Here is a 24,247-nt window from a genome sequence, read left to right on the forward strand (position 1 = left end):
GACGAAATAAAACATTAACTTTCTTTTTTCCTGTGAAACAAGTATTCATGAGAAAGGTTGGTGCGTTATGAAAAAGAAACAAACTCTGGTGCTTTACTTCAGCCCCTAAGGGTATGTCCCTATAGTCGATCAAACGAAGCTATAAAATGACACAATATGAAAGCATCAATTTCATTTATTGTCGATGAACATAACATGAACACAACATGGAAGAGGAAGGTCGAAGGGCTGCAGCCGCAGGGTATTGCTAATTTTTGCGGCTCCGCAGCTCTCAATTTTTGCTGCCGTTAATTTTTGCGGCTCTGGTACCCAGGGTAACATGAATAATACTTTTTTGGAGATTTTAAAATAACGCTGCTAATTCTGCAAGGAAGTAAAAGCTAGTTAGATTGACACCTATATTCTAAGTTCTCTTGGTATAGCCAACAAAGCATTTATGCTAGATTTTCGATTCAGAGAATTACCAATCAACCCTATTATATGAGGAGGGCCATTGTTTTGTAAATCTCAAGAATGAGTCAGAATGCTATACTTATCAACCCCAATCGATGTCTTCCAGCATCCATCTCTTACGCAATAACGCTTACGCGAACCCGCAAGCGGAAAGCACACATGCTGAATACCGTGCTACCGCTTTTGTTGCGTTCGGGTCTCCAAAAACAGCTCTCACTTCGCTTGGTTTTTTCTCTTTCTTTTTTACGTATAAAGATATGTTACATCTGGAGTTTTTTATAAAAACTTTGCAGAATTGAAGCTGAATTTCCTGAGCCCGTTTTTTATGTTACATCCTACATTAAAATTGAATTGTTCTAGTTATGTTAAATAGAATGTTTTGCGGCTTGTTAGACAAGATGAAACATTTTCACGACAACAGAGCTCAGGCTCTACCTATTAAAATAATAACTGTTTGGAATGTCTGGTAACGCAAGCAACTTCATTCTGATTGGTTGCCTATTTATAGATGTGAAGTTAGCTAGCTTTACCCGTTTATTCTTTCTATGGGTATTTCATTAAGTTTCAGGCATCTTGCAGAGGGGGCGATAAATAATCAGCGATGAAGTCTCATTCTGGAGACATGTTATTAGCTGAATTGTTTTTAATTTTCAGGAATAGAAGTTGATATTCATGGAATTGTACAGAGTTAGTAAAATCAGCGCATTTACTTGCTACAGCCACAAACGTCGGTAATCAAATATTTATGTACGACTTATAGAAAGACTGGATTATTAAGTGACGTCATAATAGTGTTTACACATGATTGATGCCGCAAAATTATGCTTTCCTTACGAGTCGTACAAGCCAAAGGTCAGTGTTGAATATTGACCGATTTCTCAAATCAAAGTCTATGATTTCAAAGTTGTTTATTGCAGGTTGTGGTTTCAAAGGATTAGTCGATGAACAGCTTGTCTGCATAAGTTTTTATATGACCGTGTTCGGCGATTAATAATCAATAAATTTGATGCAATATAATTTCTTATCTAATGTCTTCCGTAAAACGCAATCTTATAGCAGTGGCGAACAGTGAGTTTTCATCGAGAGCTGTTCTTATACTTTTTTGGCATTAAGCAGACGAAATGAAGGAAACTTCAGAGTTTTACCAAACATTTAAGACTGGAAACCTGCTAGGAGAGGGAAACTTTTCCTCTGTGCGAGAATGCATTCTAAAAAAAGGAGAAGGAATCAAGTATGCAGTAAAGATGGTGAAGTTGTCAGGGAGCAAAGAAAAGAAAGAGGACATCAAGTCGATGATGCAAGGCGAGGTGAGCGTGATGCAAAAATTGGATTGCAAAAACATTATCAAATGCATCGATGCTTTTTTTGGTACAAATGAGATCTTAGTCGTCCTGGAGTTTACATCGGTGAGATATTCTATAATTTTTCAGTTTAAAATTCTAAGAAAGTAGATTAATCTAAATGCTGCAAAGATAGCCTCTTCATGTTTTACATATTTACCGACGGATTCTTACTGTTATTTTATTTCAACAAATTGTTTGTTTATGATGGCTAGCTTACTGGCCTAAATATATTACCAAACTTGTTGTTATGCCAGGGATCAAGAACAGGTGTTTTATTTATAAATTTTGTATAAGCAAAAACCTTGTGATAAATTTAACAGCCGTGGTGTTATCAAGCTTTGTGATAAAACTTTTTCTGTTCCGATAGCAAATTTAATTTCCAGATCCCTTTCAAAACTAAGAAACTAAGCTTCGATTGGTTTTAAGATCAATATTTTAAATGTAAAGAGCTTTTTTAAGATTTAAGCCTTAAGAACAGTTTTTCAAACAATTAGCATTTATTGATACGAGCCAGTTAGCTGAGAATTAACTTTACTTTCAATCTAGAACAGAAATATGTTTGGTAGCTTTTTACCTAACAGGATCAAAAGATTTTCTAAATTTAAGTCAGCTTAAAACGAATCAACAAAATTTGTGCCTATTACTTTAAGATAAATCAGAATTCATAATTAAAAAATAACTTTCAGTATCACGCAATGACCCTACTGAATCGACGTGGCGTATCAGGCTTTTAAACCTAAATACAAGCTTTGACTTTAAATGGCGACTTTAAACGCTCATAGATGCACGAATTTAGATCCAAGCATGATGTTCTTTCAAACGTAATACAAACTCAGAATATAAACAATCTGAATTTAAATCCAATTAATCAATACTTTTTTGCTTCTCTTAAAAATGGATTCAATAACAAATAAATTTTAAATTATCAAAATATCAGAAGACAAGTAAGAAGTAACGATTGGTGATTGGTATTATTTAGACTGATTACATATATGCCAAGGATCAACTTGAAGAAACTTTATCTTTCTAATCGAACTATTAAATTCATGCAGGCCTGGACAAACGAATTAAACATCTGAAAAACATTATCGGCATATGTTCGTCGAACATTGTTTGGTCATGTTTTTTACCAGGCCACCGACAAAAATCGTAAATTATAGTAGCTAAGTGACTACATCTTGGATCCAACAATATAAGCTTAAAAACATGTCAGATTTCATAAAAAAGCTTCTGGAGTTCAATGTTTACGCATGCATTAAAAATCCTTCGCCAATTCAAGTACTGCCTTTTATATAAAGGACTTCCTTGCAAACAATGTGCAGTAAATAGTAGCTCTTTTCTGTTAAAATACTTAATCGTTATAAACGAAATTGCCAACTGTGCTGAGAATCCGTTTAAATGAAAGAAAGAATGCATGCAGCGAAGAGATCTCTAGCTAGATCAGGACCGTTTGCATATGCATTTGAAAATTAAAATCAGTTGCTGTTCCAATGTGCAATACTCAAAACACTTATGATCGGCCTTTCCAATGTAAAGATTGGGCGCAAAAACAACTACATTCAGAGCAGGAGCTCCTTTAGCCCGATCTAAGAAGGTGAAAAGGAGCTGCAATGAACTGGGAATGTACAATGACAACACACCAAATAGAAACTGCAAATTTTAGAAACGTTTTTTGTTAAGAATTTGCTTTGAAAAGACATACAAGAAATTGTAACCGGATATGTGTTTCTTTTTTATGACATACAGTATTCAACTGGACCAGCCAATTGAAAAAGGGAAGAATAAAACTATACTTCTCGTTACATTTGTTTTACGCAGCATACGGTCAACAGGCTACTGTGTTGTCACAAAAATCACATTCTTTGCCAAAAAGCATTAGGCCGATTGGTTTTATCATAGACCTAAAAATATTTTTGGTAAAAGAATAATTTTACAATAAACCTGAAAACACATTCTGTTTTCATGTAAAAAAGTCAAAACACAATGACTAACTTATGCAGAAATTTGAAAATTCGGAGATTGGACTGTTTACAAGAGACAGGTCTGTGACGCTCAAGTATTATGTATATTTCTTATATTAATCTTGCATTCGTGTCACTATAATCTCATTTGCTGTGTCGAAAATCCAAAGTAATAATGGTTTCTACGGGAAGATAAATTTCTATCAAATTAACCAATGTTGCAGTGACAACAGTACTCTTAAGCCGACCTTTCAAGCATTTTTGATAAATCCACTACAGGCTTGGTATGCTGGAATCCTTCCTCGCAAAAATGATTTATAATCCAAGGTATTTTATGGCAATTTTTCATTAGTTTAGAAGCATAATGAGCTTTGCCACTGCATTAAATATTGAAAAGAGGGCTTAGTAATTTATCAAACGGAAGAGAAGCTAGTTATGCGGTTATCAATCTTTGAAGCAATTTTGTACTTACATGTGATCAATAATGTATCGAATTTTGTTCACAGCAACCTTTATGCCTCTAACTGCTCCAGGAATAATTTCATCTGAAATTGTTGCTTAGGTAATGTTATTTGAACTTTCTTAATCATTAAACTAAACCAGCTGCCTGAATGCTTTTTCGGGTAAAACTGCAACGAAATACTTGGTGTTGAAACATTAATCTCGGGCTGTTGTCCAAAACACAATTTTTTCTGATACGTCGAGGAGCGATAAGCTTTAACAATATATTTTGTCATCCAATAATTATAGCTTAAGTTTGTCACCTGAGTTAAAAACAGACACGTAGCGGCAGGCTGAGCTACCCCCCCCCCCACCCCCCTCAAATGAGATTTTTTACTACAAATTGCCCTCTCTGACTACAGTTACTTTAACTGATATTATGGAAAGTTGGCATAATTATGATTTTAAAATATAATTGCTTATTCAAATGGGAACTCTTCGGCTAGATTGACTTGCTAGCTTCCTGTTGGCATAGTCACTTTAAAAGAACTACGCTAGGAGCAGGGATGTAGCGCTAGGGCTGAGCCCCCCTTCTTAACCCCGAAATGTAGCCAATTTATAATTTTGTTATTGTTTTTTCAACATTTTGCGCAAGAGCCCCCTGGTTGTTTTGATAGCACATCATCCCAGGCTAGGAGGCATGTACTGGTACAATCAACAATTTGGAAAGGGAATGCAAAGTTTTATGAATTTTCAGCCACTCAAAAAGCAAGAAAAATAACAACATCGGAAGCATATGAATATTTTGTTTGAAAATTATAAGGTACCTCCACCAGTTATAATTATGATATACAGAATCGGACTGGCGTGCGGTTATGTTCAGCGAGGGTTGAATGTCTTTTTCGTCCATGACGTACATTGATGCCCATAAAAGGTGACTCACTTTTGAAAGGCTTTGACTCACTTTTTCTTCGATGAAAAAACCGAACTCGTGAAATCTTGCAGTTTTTTCACAATTTTGTAGTTAATATGTTTTATTCTTTACTCAAAGCTGCTATGAAAAACTTGGTTGAATTCTACAACTACGTGATTGGTTAAAAAAGGCTTTATTGCATTAAAAATGGTTAAACAAGGTAATTGTAGACTTCCCAGAAGTTGAAGGAGCCTCGCATTGAAATCTGGAAGATATTCTTGTAAGAAAATTTGTCATTTAACACAGCTCGTTCTGTCCTAGTTTCAAAATAACAGTCTCGTTTGTTCGTTTAATGTTGTTTTTAATGTTTAGCTCTTTCAGATTTTACTTGATGTTGACGACTATGAGACCCTTTCCTTTCTCGTTCTTTACAGGACGGAGATCTGTACGATTACATAATAAATACACAGGAAGTAGACGAAGACAAGTCACGATTTGTCATGTACGATATTGTCAGCGCAGTGAACTATTTACATTCGAAGAAAATTGTCCATAGAGACATCAAGCCAGAGAACTTTTTAATTTTCCCCACAAATGAAGGGAGTAAAAAAATTGTTAAATTATGCGACTTTGGTTTGGCTGTTGACGCAAGACAGATTCTGACTGAGGTCTGTGGATCGCCTAGTTACGTTGCTCCTGAAGTTTTGAGAATGCAGAATTATGGCCTTCCTGTGGACATCTGGTCTTGTGGCATTGTTCTTTATATCTTGCTATGCCATTTCCCACCATTTTACGGCGAGAGCACAAAAAAGTTGTTTTCAAAAATAATGCGAGGAAATTATGATTTTCCATCCCCTTACTGGGATGATATTTCTGAAAATGCAAAGGATCTCATAACAAGGATGCTCGTTGTCAAGGATGATAGGAGAATAAAATCCGAGGAAGTTGTACGACACCCCTGGTTCAACGAGGTATGTATGTTTTGTGCGTTTAACCGTCTACTCAAAATGAGCCGAGCAAATCATTCTGCCCCTTATAAAAAAAGAAAATACTTGAAGTGTTTGTAAGCATACTTCTCTTTCACTCCTTCCATCTACTGTAACTGTAAGATCTTATTGCTTACAAACACCCTATGAACAAATTTGGGGGAATTTCCAATTTATAAAATCAACGAATTAAATTTATAATTTAAAATAAAAGTTAAACGGATACTTTCTAAAAGGCATTCTATGATTTATGTCACTTATGCCAAACTAACTAAACAACAAAAAGATAATTTCCCAACTTGCAAGAAATTATTCCCAACTCAAAATTTCCTATACTCCTTTCGCTGCCCCCCCCCCCCTTAAAACTATTTCTAGAAAGACATACCTAAGGCCAATGTGGTATTTGATGATACTTCTACTAAAGGCACAATTGACATTTTCATACCAAAGATACTTGATAGTATAAGACAATAACCTAATTCCTTCTAGGAAAAGGTGTCGATAGAGGACGGAGAGGCAGAAACGGAACGCAAGGCATCATCGATGAGCTTAAGGGGCGTGGCAATTGCAGTCAGATGCATGCAAAGGTTCGCTGAGCCAGTGCGAAAACCTGCCAGGGAACAGGCAATACTTTCAGTATCGTTTGTCAAAAGTTGTGAATTGGAAAAGTAAATTCTTTAGAAATGGATATTATTTTGTTAATGAATGAGGAATTGTATGATACTAAATAATAAGCGAAACAAGTATAAAACTATCCTAACTTCTATAGATAAATAAAATGACAACAAAAGTAAGGATAAAACATTTCAACCAAGGAAAAAAGTTAAGTCAGACTATTTCGTTTTTCTTTTCAAAATCTATGAAAAACCAACTAATGCGTTTCAAAGTTCAACTGCAAATTTTTAATATGAAAGAAAATGATAGACTCTGTATTACAGAAAATATGAATGCAAATTCTACAAACATTAAGATACAAATGATTTAGCTTCCGTTTCAAAGCACATTGGTGAATTCAGCTATTCTTGTACATCGTCAGCAGGCACTGAGAGGATACCTAACGACTTGCTTTCATTTTCCAACGAAACGTTGCAGCTAACGTCATGCGCAGTATCTGAATTATCAAGTAAATCGAGATGAGATATGTCTTTCTTCCCAGACACCATATTTAGAGGTATAAGACTTCCCGGTGCAGCCAAACTGAAATTTGGGGAAGAATTTTCTGATGAAGGGGTTGCTACACTGGGTTGACAAATAAATTCTTGCGAAGCATCTCCCATACTGATCACAGCAACGTCATCATTAACTACATCTTCTTCAGACTCTGCAAGGTCTTCTTCTCTGGGTGTCTGTGTGTTTGACGCTGAGTAGCTGTAACAACGTGGTCGGCTTTTGAAAACAGCATCAAATGACGGAGGAAATTCCTGCTCGAATTCATTGGTATTTAATGAATCTGAATCAAGACAGGAAATAAACTGTGATCTTTATTAAGATTGGGTCATGTCAAGAAAGGAATAAAATATCAACAACACCGGGGGTTTATTATCTAGGGTTTATTAAAATTTGGTCACATGGACAGCCTCAGTGTTATTTGTCAAACAAAACTATTCTAAAAACTATAAAAGTTTATCAAATGTACACAGTGAATTACCCTAAAACATGAAAAGTTATAAAACATTTGAGACGATCGACTTTCAGGGAGAATGAAACAAATACTATTACAAATACTTACAAATAATATTGTGACATTATTACGTCACAAGAGAAGGTCCAATTAGACCAGACCCGAAATTTGAGCGGAATCGATTTCACGTTTTACACCAGATCTTCAGTAAAGTATTCATACGGATTAATGGGATTGTATGTAATAACAGGTAACAGAAAACCAAGATTTAATGTGTAGAAACACTTACATTGGATACCTGGAAGCCAGGACGACCAGCTGTTAGAATTACCTTGCTTTGAGCGTATAGTTTCTATAAGAATCATTACAGTCTTTTGTCTTTGTTGAATCAATGGGAGCAATTTCTTATTATCTGGATCACCATTGATAATTGGAACATCGGTTGACCAAAAGTGAATTATCCAATGGGTAAGGTCATCAATATATTCACGGGTCATGTTCGAGTAAATAATTCTAGGTAATCCGAAATGACCAAAAACATGTCTACAAAGCTTCTTGGCAACATATACTGGTTCTCTTGTCTTTAGTGGGAACAAAACATTGTATTTCGTATGATGGTCGAAAAAATGTCCGATGTAAGAAAATGCTCCATCTGCATTTTTGGTCATGTCAATAATATCAATCTAAATATAAAAAAGAGAAGAATGTTAAGCATGTACAGAAGAATTTAAAGAAAAATGTTATGTCAAGCCCTATTAAACAATCTTATTGTAAAATGTTAATTTATAAATAACATATCATATTTGATATTATTTTTGCATTTAATGGCAAACAAAACGTCATGTTTTCATGTTACACAGCATCATGTCCTACAATATGATGTGATGCGGTGGTTTTGCGGCAATTAATATCATATCACATTCTAATCAGTTTGTGTTGCTATGGTACATTCTGGGATACTCTGTGTTCAGGGTTTTACAAAGGTTTGGCTGTTGTGGGTGTATACTGTTTAGGTGCAACCAATCCTAAGATGCTATGATAATCCTGGTAATATGAAATTTTCTTGTGTGCTAGTGAGCAGGCACAGATCCAGCCTGAATTCTGACCTATGCAAAGGTTGTCAGGAACAGAGCCACGCCCTTTTGTGTTGGAAACGCACATATTTTTCTGAATAAAATCAGTATCACTGATATTCCATAGGTGGTTCCAAAAAGGTATTCTAAGGAAACGACTTGCTAAGAGAAGATTAAATTTACCTGCAATACGAACAAAACAGTTGCCCAACCCTGGTAGGATTCAAACCAGGGCCACCCACCTTCTGAATGTAGTGGTCATACCACAACGCTACAGAATAGACACATCAAAATCCACTGACTATTTCATTTTGTTGGTTGGAACAAACAATTGCATAGGTCCACTGTAAACAATTGCATAGGTCAACTCTGATCCCTATTTGTTGGCTGTACCGCTGCACAGGCAAGCTCAATTTTTGATTCGATACATCAAACCTCACCTTTACTCGTGCCAAAGATTGCAGAGGTGAAGTACACTCTGATTGGCTAACAAGATGTTTGCATAGGTCAAACAAGTGGTGGTTGGCCCTTGAGGGACAAAGTTTCTGGATTCAGAAAATATGGACCAGATAAATGCCTAGAATCGCTACTCGACTATTCTGTGCAGAGGCCAAAAGATGGTCAGCAAAATATGTGTCCTATTTTCTGCATGTTGTTGGTCTCAACGGTGGCAGATTTAGGACAGATATTGCTAACGAATTTGCCAAAGGAACTATTGATTAAAAACTTTGATAGTTTCCATTTTATTTTGTTGTTGTGAAAATCTGACCTATGCTCCTGCATAAGTTACTGTAGTCAGGATCTGCCTCTGTGTAAGTGCATGGCTTAAAATGTTAAGGTGTACAATGGCATGAAACCCATAAAATGTTGATATTAAAATTGTTATGAACAACTTGCTAGACTTTCAAACATAATATATATATATACTTGAGAGGTATATAACTTATTGAAAATGCATATGAGGTTTTTATAAACCATAATGAGACAGAATGTTATATTTGTTGAAAAGTAACTACATTGTATAAACCTACTTGGCATCTTGTGAGAAATGCATCAGAAAACTCAATTTTTTTCTTTTGCTTTTTGACTTTTTTTCCACTTGTAGTTTTTCCATTTGACTCTCTGTGGTGCTTTGGGGTGTAACAGGCATGATGAACAGCACAAAATTCACAAAGTTCTACATATTTGTAAACAACCTCTCTGGGAATACTACAATAGGTTTCGTTTATCTAAAAGGTAGTAGAAAGTCACGATAATAATTTCAATGATAAAAATTATGGTTCATTAAAACAGAAGCTTGTAAAACATTAAGATAGCAAATTCAAGCATTCACATAAATTTTTGCTTTGGCAACTAGGTAACAGTAAGTAAACATTTGGGATCAATTTTACAGTACTCTAAAAAGGCTAATTTAATAAACTTTACTTCAAATAAAAAATTCTTATCACAAGAATAAAAGTTTGGGGCAAAAACTTATTAGCCCTCCTGGTTTCTTTCCTCTTTTACTTGGACTTATCTAGTAAATTGTCTTAAAAAACAAGGGGTCTTCTGCTATACACGATTGCAAACTTGCAAGAGCCTCCCCTGCCAAAACCCAACCATGGTTCATGGCCCAACCCTAGTTTGCAATGGTCATACCATGGTTGAGCCGTGATCCTGACAATAATTGTAAAGGTAAATAGCGTAAAGTTTACCCTAATGACCAGTCCTTAAAATTCTGAAAATTGAGTGCCAATAGGTATCACTTGGCTTTAACTGGTTTCCCATTTAATAAATTGTCAACCTTCTCTTGAAAATCCTAATGTACTTGTGTGACAATCCTAATTTTTTTGATAATATTATTTATAAGCTGAGATACAGTCCATGGTGGCTTTGTCTAGAACAGTTTCCACCAACTTTAAAAAGATAATCATTACTCAAAGAACCTTTCTTAAAGGAGTCACCCTTACTCTAGGTTGAAGTGCTAAATCACTATAACCTTCAGCATTAAAATGCAAAATTTGATAATAGAAACCTTATTGAAAGTTCCTTTGTATCCTCTGTGTTTGCTTCCATTCTTGTGAGCATTTTGGATTACATCATACATATCTTCTTTGAATATTACTTGTCTATTTTGACCAAGCATTGCATGGTTCTCTCTGCCCTTATTTGCAGTCTTGAGGAAAACATATAAAATTAAGGTAAATCTTAACAATCATTGTAGATGTCTTAACAAACGTTTTCTAGATGGAAACATCCATTTTTCAATTTTTCAGGTTCTAGTAGCCGGACATTTTAAGGACACAATGATACCATGTTTGAAACTAACAGAAGTTTTGAAAATGGCAAAAAGTCCTGTAAACGAAGGTTTCCATAATTTTTTTATCAAAGTTTTTATTTGAGGTTTGAAAATCTCTTGACCTGTTAAGCCGATTATCGTTGCCTTGCGGTTGTGGTCACATGTCTCAAAATTTCATCATCTTCAAAATAATCACCAGGATCAATTGATGATAACCCTGGGACATCTTCTAAACAAGTTTTGTCCTTTATGACTCCTTCGAAAGGATAAAAAACTGTATTTTCTTGACCTCTAAGGCACACAAGTAAATCTTTACATGAGCCATGTTTAATCCACAGGGTCTTATTATAATCACATTCATCAAGAGACCCACTCAACATGCTTGTTTTCTTTGTTTGACATCAGTGGCTAAAGAGAGGGGGGCTTAATAGAGAGGGGGCTTAAAGAAAGGAGGCTAAATAGAGCTTTTACGGCATCTATTATTTATACAAAACATGTATTGTAAAATCATTGCATGATTGTCACTGAATACTTTTAAGTAAAATAATTTAATTCGAAATCAATTAAAGGCAGATGATTTGGAACGCCGAGATGTATTTGGCTGCCGCGGGCCAAAGCCGGGCCCGGGGGCTTGTTAATTTTTACATTGAGGGCTTAAGCCCCCTCATTACCCCTTTATCGAATTAAGGTTTCATGTTGCATCTAGATCTACTTACTTTTTTGACTGGAAGACACAGAATGTCTCCAAGTCCAACAGCATTGAGAAGTTTAAAGTTCCTTTTCTTGACACTAGCTCGAAAGACAGCATCAAAATTGCTTCGAAGTACTGGGTCATCTTCTCCTCTCTCCCGCTTCTCCCGAAGATACCTAATTATCATTTCACCCTGGGGTCTCCCTATCATGCAAGATTGTCGCCCCGTCTTTTCTGTAAGTAACCACTTCAGAAAGGCACTTCGACTTTCATCTTCCATCTTGCAATAAAGCAGCCTCTGTGGTCCAATGTACCCGCATGCTTACGAGGCTGAGGTGTATCTATGCAACAACAGCTTTCGGGCCTAAACGATCAAAATATTGTGTAAGGTTCAGTGCAATTATCTGCCAGACAGCTATTAAAGATGAGTGGAAGAGACTTTAAAAGCTTTCTGTCATGCCACCAATATCAGATGGGCCGAGCTGCAGGTAAGAACGGTTTCATGGCTTAAAAATGTGCTGAAAGTGTCAAGATGAAAATGAGAACTTTTTGCTCTTGGCACCACCAGTAATAACAAAATTCAAATTTAAATTGTTTCGACAGCACTGATCCCAAGGATTCATTAGGATAATGAAAAGTGACAAGAATTACAAAAAGCTAGATTTCGCAAGCCAATACTTTTGCATAGGAATCTGTATAGGACTTGAGCTGTTAAGATTAAAGAACAGTAACAGAACCAACCTAAAGACAAAAAGAAATTACAGAAAATTGAAAGATGAGCAAAACAGGAAAGATATCATTCTTTGTTAAAAAAACTGACTGCGTTGTGTGTTAACAAGGCCGTTTAATGTCTGAATAGAATAATAGATCTAAAAATCAAGAAAAACTTTATGTGATTGCTGAAATAAGTTGTGGTTGTATCAACAACCATGAATGTCATATTTTTTATTGAGTAGCAATTAACTGTTTGAGAATAAGATAAGGTTACAATTAGATCCTGATTTATTGCTTGATATTATTTTCCTCCACAATTTTTGATACTGTTATTGTATTGTTATATTATATCAAATGCATTTGGTAAGAAGCAACTACACATATGCTCTAGCTTGGCATGCTGGGATCTGATAATATCTAATAACAAGCAGATCAAAATACATGTATAATGGTCTTCTGTTTAAGTTATTTTCAAATTGAAAAAATGACACAGCTAAGAGTGGCTAAAGTTTGTATGTTTTTACCTTTCTAGACCCTAAAATGGTTTCAAGATGTATAGCTGGTTCAAAAGTAGGAACATATAAAGCAGTTGATTATGACAAAATGAATGCATTATTAAGCATCAAGAAAAGTAGTGGAAAGTCTTCTTTGAAAAAGCTTGAGAAAATAACAAAAGCAAAAGAAGATAAAAGAGAGACTGCTTTGCTGCAACAGCATAAAAAAGTATGGCAAAAAGAGCATGTGCATTTGAAACATATGTTAGAAAGAATAGAAAATGAAACTGAAATATGTATATCAAAGTTTAGCAATTCTGAGTGGACATTTCTGAATGATTTGTATTTTGAGATAACTTCATTAATAGAAGCATTAAAAGACAACAGAGCTGACTTCCAGGAATCAACGGTTCAACCTATATTTGATTTAAGAGAAGATTTGCAGTATTGGGTGGAAGAAAACAGAGAAAAGTTGATTTTAGGAATTGCATCAGACGATCATGCCAGAATTTCAGATGTTGCAACTTCAGTTAAAAAGCAGCAACAGGAAATAATTGAAAAACTTGAAAAAGACAAAGGTCAGTTAGAGAATGAATTAGAGCTTGTCATGTCAGAGCTTGGCATTGAGCAAGTTGATTTTAGACTACCACATGTTTTCTCTGGAATACCAAATGAAGCAATTGAGTATGATTGTTTTGATGAAAACTTAAAGGCCAACTGTTTATCTGAATTTAACAATCTGGATTATAAACATGAGTTGCATTTCAAGTATTTGGAAGAAAAATATGCAGACGTTATCAGAAGGTATGTTGATTTGAGAAAATTTACCAATATTCATTAAATATGGCAAGGCTGGTGCACATTGATTTATTAAAAGTCTTTATTTTCTTAAGTTATTTTAGTTTTGGTACTTTGATATGGTTAACAGTCTAGCTCATTTTCTTTATTTTTTTCTAGAGCTCCTTCAGGTAAATGGTCAGCTAATGACCACTTGGCATTTCAACATATTCTTGAACAATATGCAGATGAAAAGCATGACAGAAGAATGCTCTACATTGACAGAATGATAAGGAATCTTCCAAACAAAACAAGACAAGAAATTGTGAGTTTTCTGTTGTTTTGTCACAATTCCTGTTGTTTAGTTAATTCATTTATATAATTTAACTCTTCATTTTCGATGTTGAAGTTGGTTATAGATGTTTAGTGTCTAATTTCCAACCATTTTGTTTATGCAAGCTTGATGAAATTGAGTACTACCCTTTTGTTTCGATTTGGCAATAGCTGATGGTAAAAACAAGGAGAAGTGTTAATCATCTGCTCTTTGCATAACTATTTTGCCTCCAGGTTGAGCATGAAGACTGGTGGTTTGCCTTCAAATCATTCCAAAATCAATTTAGAGATCAATTACATGCATGGCAGCGTGACAGAACTGATCTCCTTTTGAAAATAAAGGCAGTTTTTGCAGAGGCTAATGCTGCAAATGAAGCAGAGATGGAAAGGTTTACTGATCGTCAGAAGCAAAAGAAAATATGCGAAGACTGGCATCAAAAGGTAATGATATTTGATTTTTGAGTTTGTGAAAATTGCTGTTTACTGGTCAGTGATCAAGTGCTCTTTGCCATATAGGGAGATCTGAACTTGGAGTTTTTGAAAATTGCTGTTTTGCCAGTCTGTCAAAAAGTGCTATATGACCCAAAGGGAGAGCTGTAAATTCATTTGGTGTATAGGGCAGGACATTTCTAAGTTGATACTTTGTGATTCCAGTTTCATTTTATCATCAGGCAACTGTTTTTTTAACATACACTTTTTTTAACAAAAAAGCATGATTGTCAAGTTAAGATAGAAACAACTGTATATGCCGTTATTAGTGATTTGATACTTCTTTATCTCTCATTTGTGATAGGAGCATTTTGCCTGAATTTGCATATGACTCCCAACTCACAAATGTGGGTTGCTATCAATTGATTTATCTCCGTTATGATTCTTGTATATATGTTTTTAACTGTTTGATAAATCTAGCTGCTTTAGTCAATCAAGACAGTTGTTTTCTTAAGATAGGATGCAGGTAACTTTGTGTTTCTCTTATTTTCTTAACTTTTGAATGAATAGAAACTTCAAAAGAGGGTTAGTGCTAATAAAACAGCAAAATTTGTTCCAAAAAGTAGGTTCAAACGTACCAAAGAGCTGCTTGTGCATATGGTTTCATATATTTGTTTAAATTTACTCTATATCTATATTGGTTGTGAACTCATGAAAATTATCAAAATACTGCTCTTTTGTTTAATCTTTCAATGGAACGCTTTTCATTTTGCCATGTAATTGCTAACTATTTGCTAAAACAAATTGTATACCGATTACAATACTTTTTGCGGTTTTCTTTTTCTACTTTTTTTGCATATAATTTTGTTTAATCAGGGCTGTTTCTCTTGCTTGCAGGTCCTGGATTTCCAGCTGAAGAAACAAGAAATGATGAGGCTTGAAGCAGCAATAAAGCTGAAAAATGAAGAACAAGAAATAGAAGCTAGGAGGGTAGCTGAAGAAAAGGAAAGGAATCGGCGGCAGAAAATAAAATCAAAGGTAGGATTTTGGTCAAGAAAAGGAAAGTAATTTGTGCAATTTTCTTTTAACCATATAATGAGCAAATGGGCATAAATTTCTTGAGTATTAGCTTGATCATGGCTATAGTTCCTAGTCTGTGCTGTTTTGTTATGTAGTTGATGAAGCAAATTGTTTTAATTATACTAAGGGAGCTAGAAAGGGGAGAAAGAGAGGATGGAAGTGGAGAGGAGAAATAGAGAAGAAAAAGGAAAGAAGGAGGCTCATTTCTGGATTGTACGTAGCTATGATTTGTTGAGTGTACCAAACTAGTTTGTAATCAGTGGATTACTATGGAGCTAGCGCCAGCTGATTTTGCTGAGGCTCAGTAAAGTTAATAGTTTTGATTGTAGCATTCTTCATGCTGGTGAGAGGGAGATAGCGGAGATTGAAAGACAAAAAAGAGAGAGAAGGAAGAGACACGAAAGAAAGAGATTGTAGATTGAGAAAGGAGAAAAGTGAGGACGAAAGGGCAGGGGGAGAGAGGGGGAGAAGGAAGAGGGAAACTCCGCCAACTGTGCTGATTTTTTAAGTTAACATGACATTCGTGTTTCCCATATTAGAGACTGATAAATGCTTTGCATTGTTAATTGAAAATGGCGGAGAAGATTTTTGCTCCAACATCACGAGCGTAATAAGAAAAGTTTTGTACCAAGATATTTTCTTAATGTAGTGTGACTTTCTGCTTCTATACAGCTGGAAACATACCAGTCTGAAAAACAAGATCGACTAAAACAAGAAAAAGAGCGTGAACAAGAGAGACTTATGGAGCTGCAAGCAGAGCTGGAGGAGCAAAGAATTAGAGACAAAGAACGGTAAGTTGTTGTCCATGTTGCACACTTTTTTAAGCTGCAATAAAGTAATATTCAATCGTTTTTTACACGTTAAACGGCATAAAATTGCCCAAAAATTCTACTGACAAGTGAACAAATATGAAATTAAATTCGGTCTTGGGTGAGGCTAACAAGCATAACAAAAGGCTTTAATTTTACTTTCTGCTCCCAAAAGCCTTGAAATTTAGAGAGATGTTTCCCTATTAGTCGAGGTCTGTTTTGTTGCAAAATTTAAGAAAATGAGGGATAAAATCTAGGTCACCTTCTTGTATAGTTGTGTAACATAGGCCTGTAACATAGTTTAAAGTTTAAGTTAAAATGGGTTTATATACTCTGTAGTTAGTCTTTTGAGGATATTTATCATATGATGCCAGTTTGTTTTAAGCGATTTTGTGATGATTAATCAAGTTTTAGAGAAGACCTAATTGAAGAACTTATATCTTTTATATTTTATTTCATAACGAGTAGAGGTGACTATTTATGTCAAGAATATACAAAATGGCTTATAATTCAAAGTATTCTTTGTTATGTGTAAGAAGTAAGAACCGCAGGATAGCCTATCCGCCGGATCCTGTGAATTTCGCAATGAATATAAATACGAATATGAAATTCAGGAACAAAGCAAAATGGCGACGAAAATCAAATGTAATTCAAATTAAATAATAGGAATACTAATGATCATCACATTGCGGTATTAACAGGGTCGAGTTTAGGGAAGTTCTGTTACGTGAAAAAGATGAAAAACGGAAACAGGCAAAGGAAAGGGAAGAAGAGCAAGAGAAAGAAAAAGAAGAAAGGCTTGAAAAACTGAGGAAACAGGTAGGGTGTATAGGTTTTACATTTGCGAATAATTTTTTCAAAGCCACTGATTTTAACATCTTTTCCAGAAACAAACAAGAAGGTATTTTCTTTATGAAAACTGCAGGGGCTGGCCTCGATTCATGGAAATGATCAATGCAATACAGCGTATGCTTGATAGTCTAGTGTTTATCGTTTTAGAGAATAAAAGCTGAAATTCAGTTCTAGGCAAGTTTGTTGCATATGATATTTTCCTTTCTTGTTCGTGTTATTGTGTCTTGTTATTGTTTAAGGTTCGTGTTGAAGCAACTTGCGATGCAGCCAGGGTGCTAGAGCCGACAGAGGTAATCAACTTTTATACATTGTCTGATAACAGTTGAGCGTAATTATTATTATGTTTTGTTTAAAGCTACAAAGAAAATATTACTCAATGAATCTAAAATCATTTTAGGCTTATCAGGCAAGGCAAGCCGCCAAATTTGATGAGGAAAGAGAGCTCCAAGAACCTTTATTTGTGATTAATACTTTCAACACTAACCAGGTTTGTATACTGGCATGTTCCAGATTTTTCTAATTTTTTGCCTTGAATATGTTTCATTTCTCAAGGTATAAACTTGTGCTTGTCTATAATTTCAACTACAACTGCTGCTAGAAGTATTGCTGCACCAGCCACCGTCAGTTTTCAAGTCATCCCCTTCCCTTATAACAATGCTAGTCAAATACAAAATGATAAATTAGGAAGTATGTTTTTATGTGGCTGGTATGATCATTGTTTACACTGCTAACGTTTTTGCAAAACGTCCAGGCTAATAGTTTTTTCAATTAATTTTGGCAGGCATTCTATCTTTATATTGCGTATCACAACTACCAGATTTGGCAAAAAGGCCTGTCCCGGAGAAAAATAAAACCAGTATAGATATTGCAATTTTATCTTTTTTCGTGCTATGGAAGACGCTATAGAAGATTTATAATCGAAAATAAATCTGTTTGGTTTATGAGCCAAGAGGATTATGATTTAATACAGGTTTCTGAAAAAACTGTGAGCCAAGCATCCCAAAAGTGTGAAATATTTCATTGCTTGTGTAATTGTTATGTTTCAACTTATTATAAGCATTTTGATCTTTTTGAATTAATCTTTTTTGTGTTGCATTTGTCGCTGTGTTGTGTTGTGGTAAATGCCATTTCCGTTTTTATATCTATCATAAAAAAAACATTTCTCAAAACAAAATTAATCTTATATTTTGATGATTCTAAAAAATATTGTGAATGCCTACGTGTATTGAATGGGCTTTTACCTTTATCTACGGCTGTCTTCAATTGCGAATGGAAAGTAAATTTTTGTAATTTTTTCATTTTGACATTCTTCTGCGGAGTTCAACATCCTCCGTTGAAGGGTTACTGCATTCGCCTAAAGAATTTAATGCATGACTTAAGATCCCAGTTCCAAAATCAGACAACTTTGCCTTTAGTTTACAAATTCAGGTTTAACAGAGATAGATTTAGTCTAATTGTATTTGAGAATGAAGAGAGCAAACATAATAGAATGACTCTTTGTATGAGACTCATTCCTATAAACATTAAATAGCTAAAGAACCCACGAAAAAATAAAAACATACCAATTTACATTATTATTTTAGGTTTTGTCAGACAATAGACTCAAAATGGAGAACGCTCTAAGGAAAGCTGGTCTGCACAACTCTGACTATGCCAGGCATGTCATGTCGAACGTTGCCCCTCCTACAGTCCCACGGAAAGACGCAGTATCGACTTTATTCAAGTTTGTACCAGCTTTATTATTTTTCATTAAACTAGTGAAAGAGAGTAAGAGATGCTAACTATTCCATGGCCCTTTCCACTTTAAGAGATTGATCAATAATCTAGTTACTTTGGCTACTGACATCCTCGGAAACATTTGAATGTTAATGTTGCTGTGATCAATTGATCACCCCGGGAGACGCTTCTTTGCATGTTTGATGACCATGTTGCACGGGGCAAGGATATTGATTCTTAACCAGCAGATAATACGATTAAAGTTCTTTGTCCTAAAAAGCTCAATATTGCCGCCTCTAGATTGCTGTATTTTATGTCAGCTATTTCATATTCATATCATTTGCCAGTCTTGAATCCATCTCGCACTCTTCATTATCGCCCCCACGTTTCTCAACCATAGGGCCTTCTATCGCATCTTTAAGAAGCCAACGGAAGTATCATAAAGATCAGCACCTCTATGTTTCCATTTTTAAAATGCATTTAGAAGTACATGCTCTTCACTTATTTTCTTAAGGAGTACTGCGCTTCGTTGGGTACTCTGTCTTGCCTGGTTATTTTTTAACGCCATTTTGGCTAAACATATTGGCTAAAAGCTTTTTCGTCATGACAGTTCTCACTTTTCAAAGCCATTTTCAACATTATAATTGTATGCTCCCTAGAGACTTCGCATATCGTTTGATAATTTACAGAAAGCAGTGTATGCAAACTCAAATAGCCTTTTTTGGTTAATTACCAAACCTATTTAGAAAGGATGGGGTGCCAACTAGATTTTGAGGATAGGCCATATATATATTTCAATGTAAAGCTTTATCTTCGAGGGGTATCGTGTCATTATAAGCGATTACTGAAAATGTTTGATATTGTATGCTGAAAACACTGTATTTGTTATTGATTGTTTGGTTAATTTATCTGTGTGCTAGAATTCTGTAAAGGTTTCAGCATTGAAACTCTGAAAACCAAAATATACAATGATGCAAAGACGGAAGGGGACAGATGATTGTCTGAATTTTTAAAAGCCTTGAGTAATATTCATTTGGATTTTAAGCATCATATTACTAGGAATAACCATTTTCTAGACAAAGTTGAACAGCATGAAAGCGTCATTGGGTCCTGAAGCTGTTTGGATCTACTTGTATCATGGTCACAGAAAGGCAGCAGACTTTGTTTAAAGATAGAAGAAGAGGTGATATAATTTAACCTTATGCTACAAAGTATACTGAGGTCGCCTTGCTTGAAAGATGAAGCTTTCCCTTCCAAAAAACATTCACCTCCTCAAGTGAACATTCAGACAATGACTTATGAAGCACAAATGCTTATTTTTTATGTAAATACTTGCTTACGGTTGTAAAAAGAATTTAAAGGCACAGATTAATGAAACATCAGAATTGAATAAATCTTGGATGATTTGCTTTGCTTCCTCTGGTTGTGCAGAAATGCCATCAGCTGGCTGGTGATGCATATTTTCTACATAATTCAGCTTCTGTAGAGGCAATTAATTTTTCAAGGTTCCCAAGTTTTGAAAAACAATACCTGTGAGATTTCACGAGCGCAGCTAGTGAGCAATGGAACTGGGGTCCAGGGTTGGGTGCATAAGAATTCTGAATTTCAGTAGATCTGGAGTGTTCAAATGGCTTAAAACTAGACCATTCAGAATACCTAAACATTTGTTTATTTCACATTTGAAACATCCTAGAAAAAACACAGAGAACAGGCTTTTAAAAGTAAGAATAAACAATCGAAGCAATGAACGATAATAATGTATAATGAATTGACAAGAATGTGCACTTGTAAAAGGGACCACAAGTCTAAAGTTTTGACTATGACGAATGGAGGGTATTATATTTTGTGGTTGCTTTTTTCCCCTCACTCTTAAGTTTCATATCAGGTGCAAACTCATATGCCTCGGTTCGGTCCAATTTTCTGTTGTCACCTTTGTTAGTCACTCAAGCAGTAATCATCAGAAGGTCGGGGAATGTAAGCCAACGACAATCAATGATCACAGACTTATTATTAGACTGATACATTTAAAGCATTTGACAATCATTTGCGCAATAGGTCTGGGCAAGTGATTGTCATAAACAATGTAGTGGAATGAAATGTGTTCAGCAACCACTCAGGCGTTTGATCTGAATTGAAAGAAGAATGAGACCCAGGAAGAAATCTGTGAGAAAAGTAACTCCCCTTGTGAGACTTTGTGAAAAGGTGTCTCCATGAGTCTCACGGCCAAACCGTGAGACTTGGCAACCTTGTAATTTTTATAACATCAAAACTTGTAGAAAGCATTGATAACAATTTGTTTTTTGGCTGAGCAAATATTCAAATGTTTTGATTAATAACAGCAATGATCTGTGCTTTTTTCATAGAGTGAACTATGACATGTTTTTAAAACTATTAACAGAATGATGTTTTTAAATTTCTGTCTTGATAAAGACACCATCTGGAGATATGTCTTCATAAAAGATTAGAATTAAAAACTACATGAATTATTTAGCTATTGTCTATAAGTAATACGAAATCTGAATTTAAAGCAATTTCATTGACAAGCATTGCTAATAATACGGGTATCGGATAGAATTTGACTTTAGTAGATATTTTGTTAGCCAAAAAGAAGAAAAATTTTCACTGCAACAATAAAAGATATAAGGTTGGTTTGGTTGTTCTATCAAAATACACTTGGGGCTGAAAACATGCATTGAAAATAAAATAAAAGCTTCCTACAGTTACACTAAAATGGAGAAAACATGACTGCACCAAAAAATTTTTTTCTCAATAAGTAGAAAATGTGTTCTTCTTTCTCTATTTATTTTCTATAAATCCTGTTTCCAAAGAAGGGACATTTAAAAGAAGAGGGAGTTTTTCATTTCAACATTGTCAATGGGGCATTCAATTGAGGAAAAGTTCAAGGAACTGGGCACTTAACCAAATTGAATGTAATAAAGTAGTAAAGTATATGTAACCCTTTCTATGGAATTTTTTGCTGCATAGCAAAGAACTCATAAAAACTTCAGAATCAACTTCTTTTCATTGAAGAAAAATTCATAGAAATAAAATAAAAAAATTACATTACAAAACCAGTTCCCAAAAACAGCTTCTAGAAATTATTTTATTATTTACCATTACCATTCATTATGTACGATTATCATTATTTACCATTTTATCATAAATCACTATAAACTATTCCAATATTGCTCCTACTCATATCAAAATTATAGAGATGGTTACCAACAATAAAAAGAATAATCAACATATTATCTTGTTTGCCATTGTACCCTATTTATGAAATTGAGTGATGACTTGACTGCTTTTTTACTTAGAAATTAACTGATTAGTCATATTTGGTAAAAAAATATCGTCATTTGATATTTTTATGGATCTGCATTCCTTCAGAAGCATAAAAAATGAACTTCAAGGGAGCCAGGGCTGCCAGTTTCCTCCATGTATCTTTGGATTTGCAAGTGGGTCATTTGTAAAATTGTTCCTTGGTTTTACCATACCCCCTTTGTAGCCATTCAGTCTGTCAAGAAGAGCCAACATCAATTCAGGCTGCTCATTTGACAAATCATTATATTCACATGGGTCTTTTTTAATGTCAAATAAACATGCATCAGAGCAGTCTTTTGTTGCATTGGCTGGCCTAGGACCACATTTGATGGTAGCTTCCCTTATAATAGGGTTTGGGTGTTCTGGAGCTAAGTCCACTTCTGGTGGTGGAAACCATCCTGACCATGGCCCAGCTTTCTCTCCTTGGATAATTTTATAGTTTCCAACTCTTAGTGCAGCATTTTTGTATAATAATGGGTCAATGTTAAGCAAGATATCTTCTCTTGGTGACTGTTCACCATATGCAATAGCACCCCAAATGTTTTTTCCATCTATCTTTAAGGTTGATGACTTTCCACCAGCCAAGTCAAGAAATGTTGGAAGCCAGTCAGTAATATGCATCAATTCATGAGAAACTCTTCCTGGTTTTCCCATTAGTTTACTGTTCACGAATGCTACACCCCTAACACCACCTTCCCATAAATGTGCCTTGACACCTCTCAATGGGTGATTATTTGCATAATTGTAATCAAACCCATTGGCAGGGCCTCCATTATCAGTTGTGAAAACAATAACTGTATTGTCAAGAATTCCAGCATCACTTATTGACTGATAAACTTTTCCAACTGCCTCGTCAAGTGCAGCAGTCACTGCTGCAAATTTTCTTCGCTCAATATTTTGAATATGCTGAAATTTCTCTATCCACTTATCAGGAGCTTGTATAGGGTCAGCTTGGCGATTGGCACTATGTACTGCTTGGTAAGCTAGATACAAAAATAGTGGTGCTGACTTGTTATGGTTTCTAATTCTATCAATTGCTTCTGCAGTGTACATGTCAGTACTGTAGTTGCCCCACTGATTGAAAACTGGTTTGTCATTATCATGTAAATCAAGGCCCCAAAATGTTTCTACATTTGAATGATCCCAATAGTCACCTTTACCCAGGTAGTACCCATAGAATGTGTCAAACCCCCTGTTATGTGGAAGGTAACTCCGCGACGACATTCCTAAATGCCACTTGCCAACAGCATGCGTTTTGTATCCTTGCAGTTGCAAGTACCTTGGTAATAGAGTCTCCTTTGGGTCCAAGCCCCATGCATTTGGTCCAAAAACAGTACTTGTCTGCATCCCAGTATGGATTGGATACTTTCCAGTCATAATCGCGCTTCTTGAGGGAGAACATATCGGGGTGACATAGTAATTATTAAGTATCACACCGTTCAGTGCTAACTTGTCTAAGTTTGGTGTAGGTATTTGATTGGAGCCATGGAAGCCGACGTCGTTCCATCCTAGATCATCAGCAACAATCATAACGATATTAGGCTTACTTGCTGCGCATGAAAATGAAAACAGAAAATGATGGAAAATAAATGTAAATATGAGACTTCGATCCATTTCGCCGGCTGAACCCTGCCTTCACTTCGAGATTCAGCATCTACCTTGCTGATGTTGTTGTTGCTGCATAGCCTATGTTCCAGACCCCTAACTTTTGAGCACAGGCTATTGCTGCATGACAAGTAAACAAAAACGAAATATGGATAGCCAAAAGTTTGGGGTCTGAAGCACAGGCTAAATATGGAAAGCTACTGACTTCAAAGGTATTTTTAGTACGAAATCTATTGAAACTTAAAATATGTAAAAAGCTCAAATTAATTGTTTATAAAATTAAATTAACTAAAATTAGTGATTTACAAAAAACCTTTGGAAAAATTGAAAATGAATAAATATGTTGACAGGGACAGC

General features: G+C 35.2%; 4 protein-coding genes across 6 annotated transcripts; 2 read left to right on the plus strand and 2 right to left on the minus strand.

Annotated features, from left to right (window-relative positions):
• Positions 1-1,292: 1,292 nt before the first annotated feature.
• Positions 1,293-6,841, plus strand: LOC135681935 (serine/threonine-protein kinase DCLK1-like). Its single transcript, XM_065196597.2, has 3 exons — positions 1,293-1,859; positions 5,546-6,082; positions 6,587-6,841. The coding sequence occupies exons 1-3, from the start codon at positions 1,575-1,577 to the stop codon at positions 6,767-6,769; spliced, it is 1,005 nt and encodes a 334-aa protein (XP_065052669.1). The 5' UTR covers positions 1,293-1,574; the 3' UTR covers positions 6,770-6,841.
• A 272-nt stretch (positions 6,842-7,113) lies between these two features.
• Positions 7,114-12,074, minus strand: LOC135681930 (KRAB domain-containing protein 2). 3 transcript variants are annotated; one of them, XM_065196590.2, is made up of 5 exons: positions 11,786-12,073; positions 10,806-10,946; positions 9,823-9,921; positions 8,008-8,401; positions 7,114-7,547 (listed from the first exon to the last, which is right to left on the minus strand). In XM_065196590.2, the coding sequence occupies exons 1-5, from the start codon at positions 12,038-12,040 to the stop codon at positions 7,114-7,116; spliced, it is 1,323 nt and encodes a 440-aa protein (XP_065052662.2). In that variant the 5' UTR covers positions 12,041-12,073. The 3 variants fall into 3 exon arrangements, with proteins under 3 accessions (XP_065052662.2, XP_065052661.2, XP_065052663.2); XM_065196589.2 differs by having other exon boundaries at positions 9,823-10,020; positions 11,786-12,071; XM_065196591.2 differs by lacking the exon at positions 10,806-10,946 and having other exon boundaries at positions 9,823-10,020; positions 11,786-12,074.
• Positions 12,075-12,087: 13 nt separating this feature from the next.
• On the plus strand, positions 12,088-20,358 carry LOC135681928 (coiled-coil domain-containing protein 148). The gene is made up of 11 exons (XM_065196586.2): positions 12,088-12,248; positions 13,007-13,772; positions 13,926-14,070; positions 14,313-14,519; positions 15,405-15,545; positions 16,260-16,378; positions 17,098-17,215; positions 17,488-17,538; positions 17,646-17,735; positions 18,832-18,971; positions 20,041-20,358. Exons 1-11 carry the CDS (start codon positions 12,185-12,187, stop codon positions 20,048-20,050), a joined length of 1,851 nt encoding a protein of 616 aa, XP_065052658.2. The 5' UTR covers positions 12,088-12,184; the 3' UTR covers positions 20,051-20,358.
• A 1,618-nt stretch (positions 20,359-21,976) lies between these two features.
• On the minus strand, positions 21,977-23,951 carry LOC135681929 (arylsulfatase B). The gene has a single exon (XM_065196588.2). It carries the CDS (start codon positions 23,897-23,899, stop codon positions 22,370-22,372), a length of 1,530 nt encoding a protein of 509 aa, XP_065052660.1. The 5' UTR covers positions 23,900-23,951; the 3' UTR covers positions 21,977-22,369.
• Positions 23,952-24,247: the final 296 nt, after the last annotated feature.

The sequence above is a fragment of the Rhopilema esculentum genome, chromosome 16, assembly GCF_057945365.1.
Source record: "Rhopilema esculentum isolate cy_ngs chromosome 16, ASM5794536v1, whole genome shotgun sequence".
NCBI classification, from domain to species: domain Eukaryota; kingdom Metazoa; phylum Cnidaria; class Scyphozoa; order Rhizostomeae; family Rhizostomatidae; genus Rhopilema; species Rhopilema esculentum.

Bases quoted from the DNA above. Each gene is read 5' to 3' on its own strand.
- LOC135681929 (XM_065196588.2), bottom strand. From the start codon at position 23,899: ATGGATCGAAGTCTCATATTTACATTTATTTTCCATCATTTTCTGTTT.
- LOC135681930 (XM_065196589.2), bottom strand. From the start codon at position 12,040: ATGGAAGATGAAAGTCGAAGTGCCTTTCTGAAGTGGTTACTTACAGAA. The intron at 10,947-11,785 runs GTAAGTAGATCT...GTTTTCCTCAAG, and splicing joins TGTGTCTTCCAGTCAAAAAA to ACTGCAAATAAGGGCAGAGA. The intron at 8,402-9,822 runs GTAGGTTTATAC...TTTTATATTTAG, and splicing joins CATTTCTCACAAGATGCCAA to ATTGATATTATTGACATGAC.
- LOC135681928 (XM_065196586.2), top strand. From the start codon at position 12,185: ATGAGTGGAAGAGACTTTAAAAGCTTTCTGTCATGCCACCAATATCAG. The intron at 12,249-13,006 runs GTAAGAACGGTT...TTACCTTTCTAG, and splicing joins TCAGATGGGCCGAGCTGCAG to ACCCTAAAATGGTTTCAAGA. The intron at 14,520-15,404 runs GTAATGATATTT...TCTTGCTTGCAG, and splicing joins GCGAAGACTGGCATCAAAAG to GTCCTGGATTTCCAGCTGAA.
- LOC135681935 (XM_065196597.2), top strand. From the start codon at position 1,575: ATGAAGGAAACTTCAGAGTTTTACCAAACATTTAAGACTGGAAACCTG. The intron at 1,860-5,545 runs GTGAGATATTCT...CGTTCTTTACAG, and splicing joins TCGTCCTGGAGTTTACATCG to GACGGAGATCTGTACGATTA. The intron at 6,083-6,586 runs GTATGTATGTTT...AATTCCTTCTAG, and splicing joins GACACCCCTGGTTCAACGAG to GAAAAGGTGTCGATAGAGGA.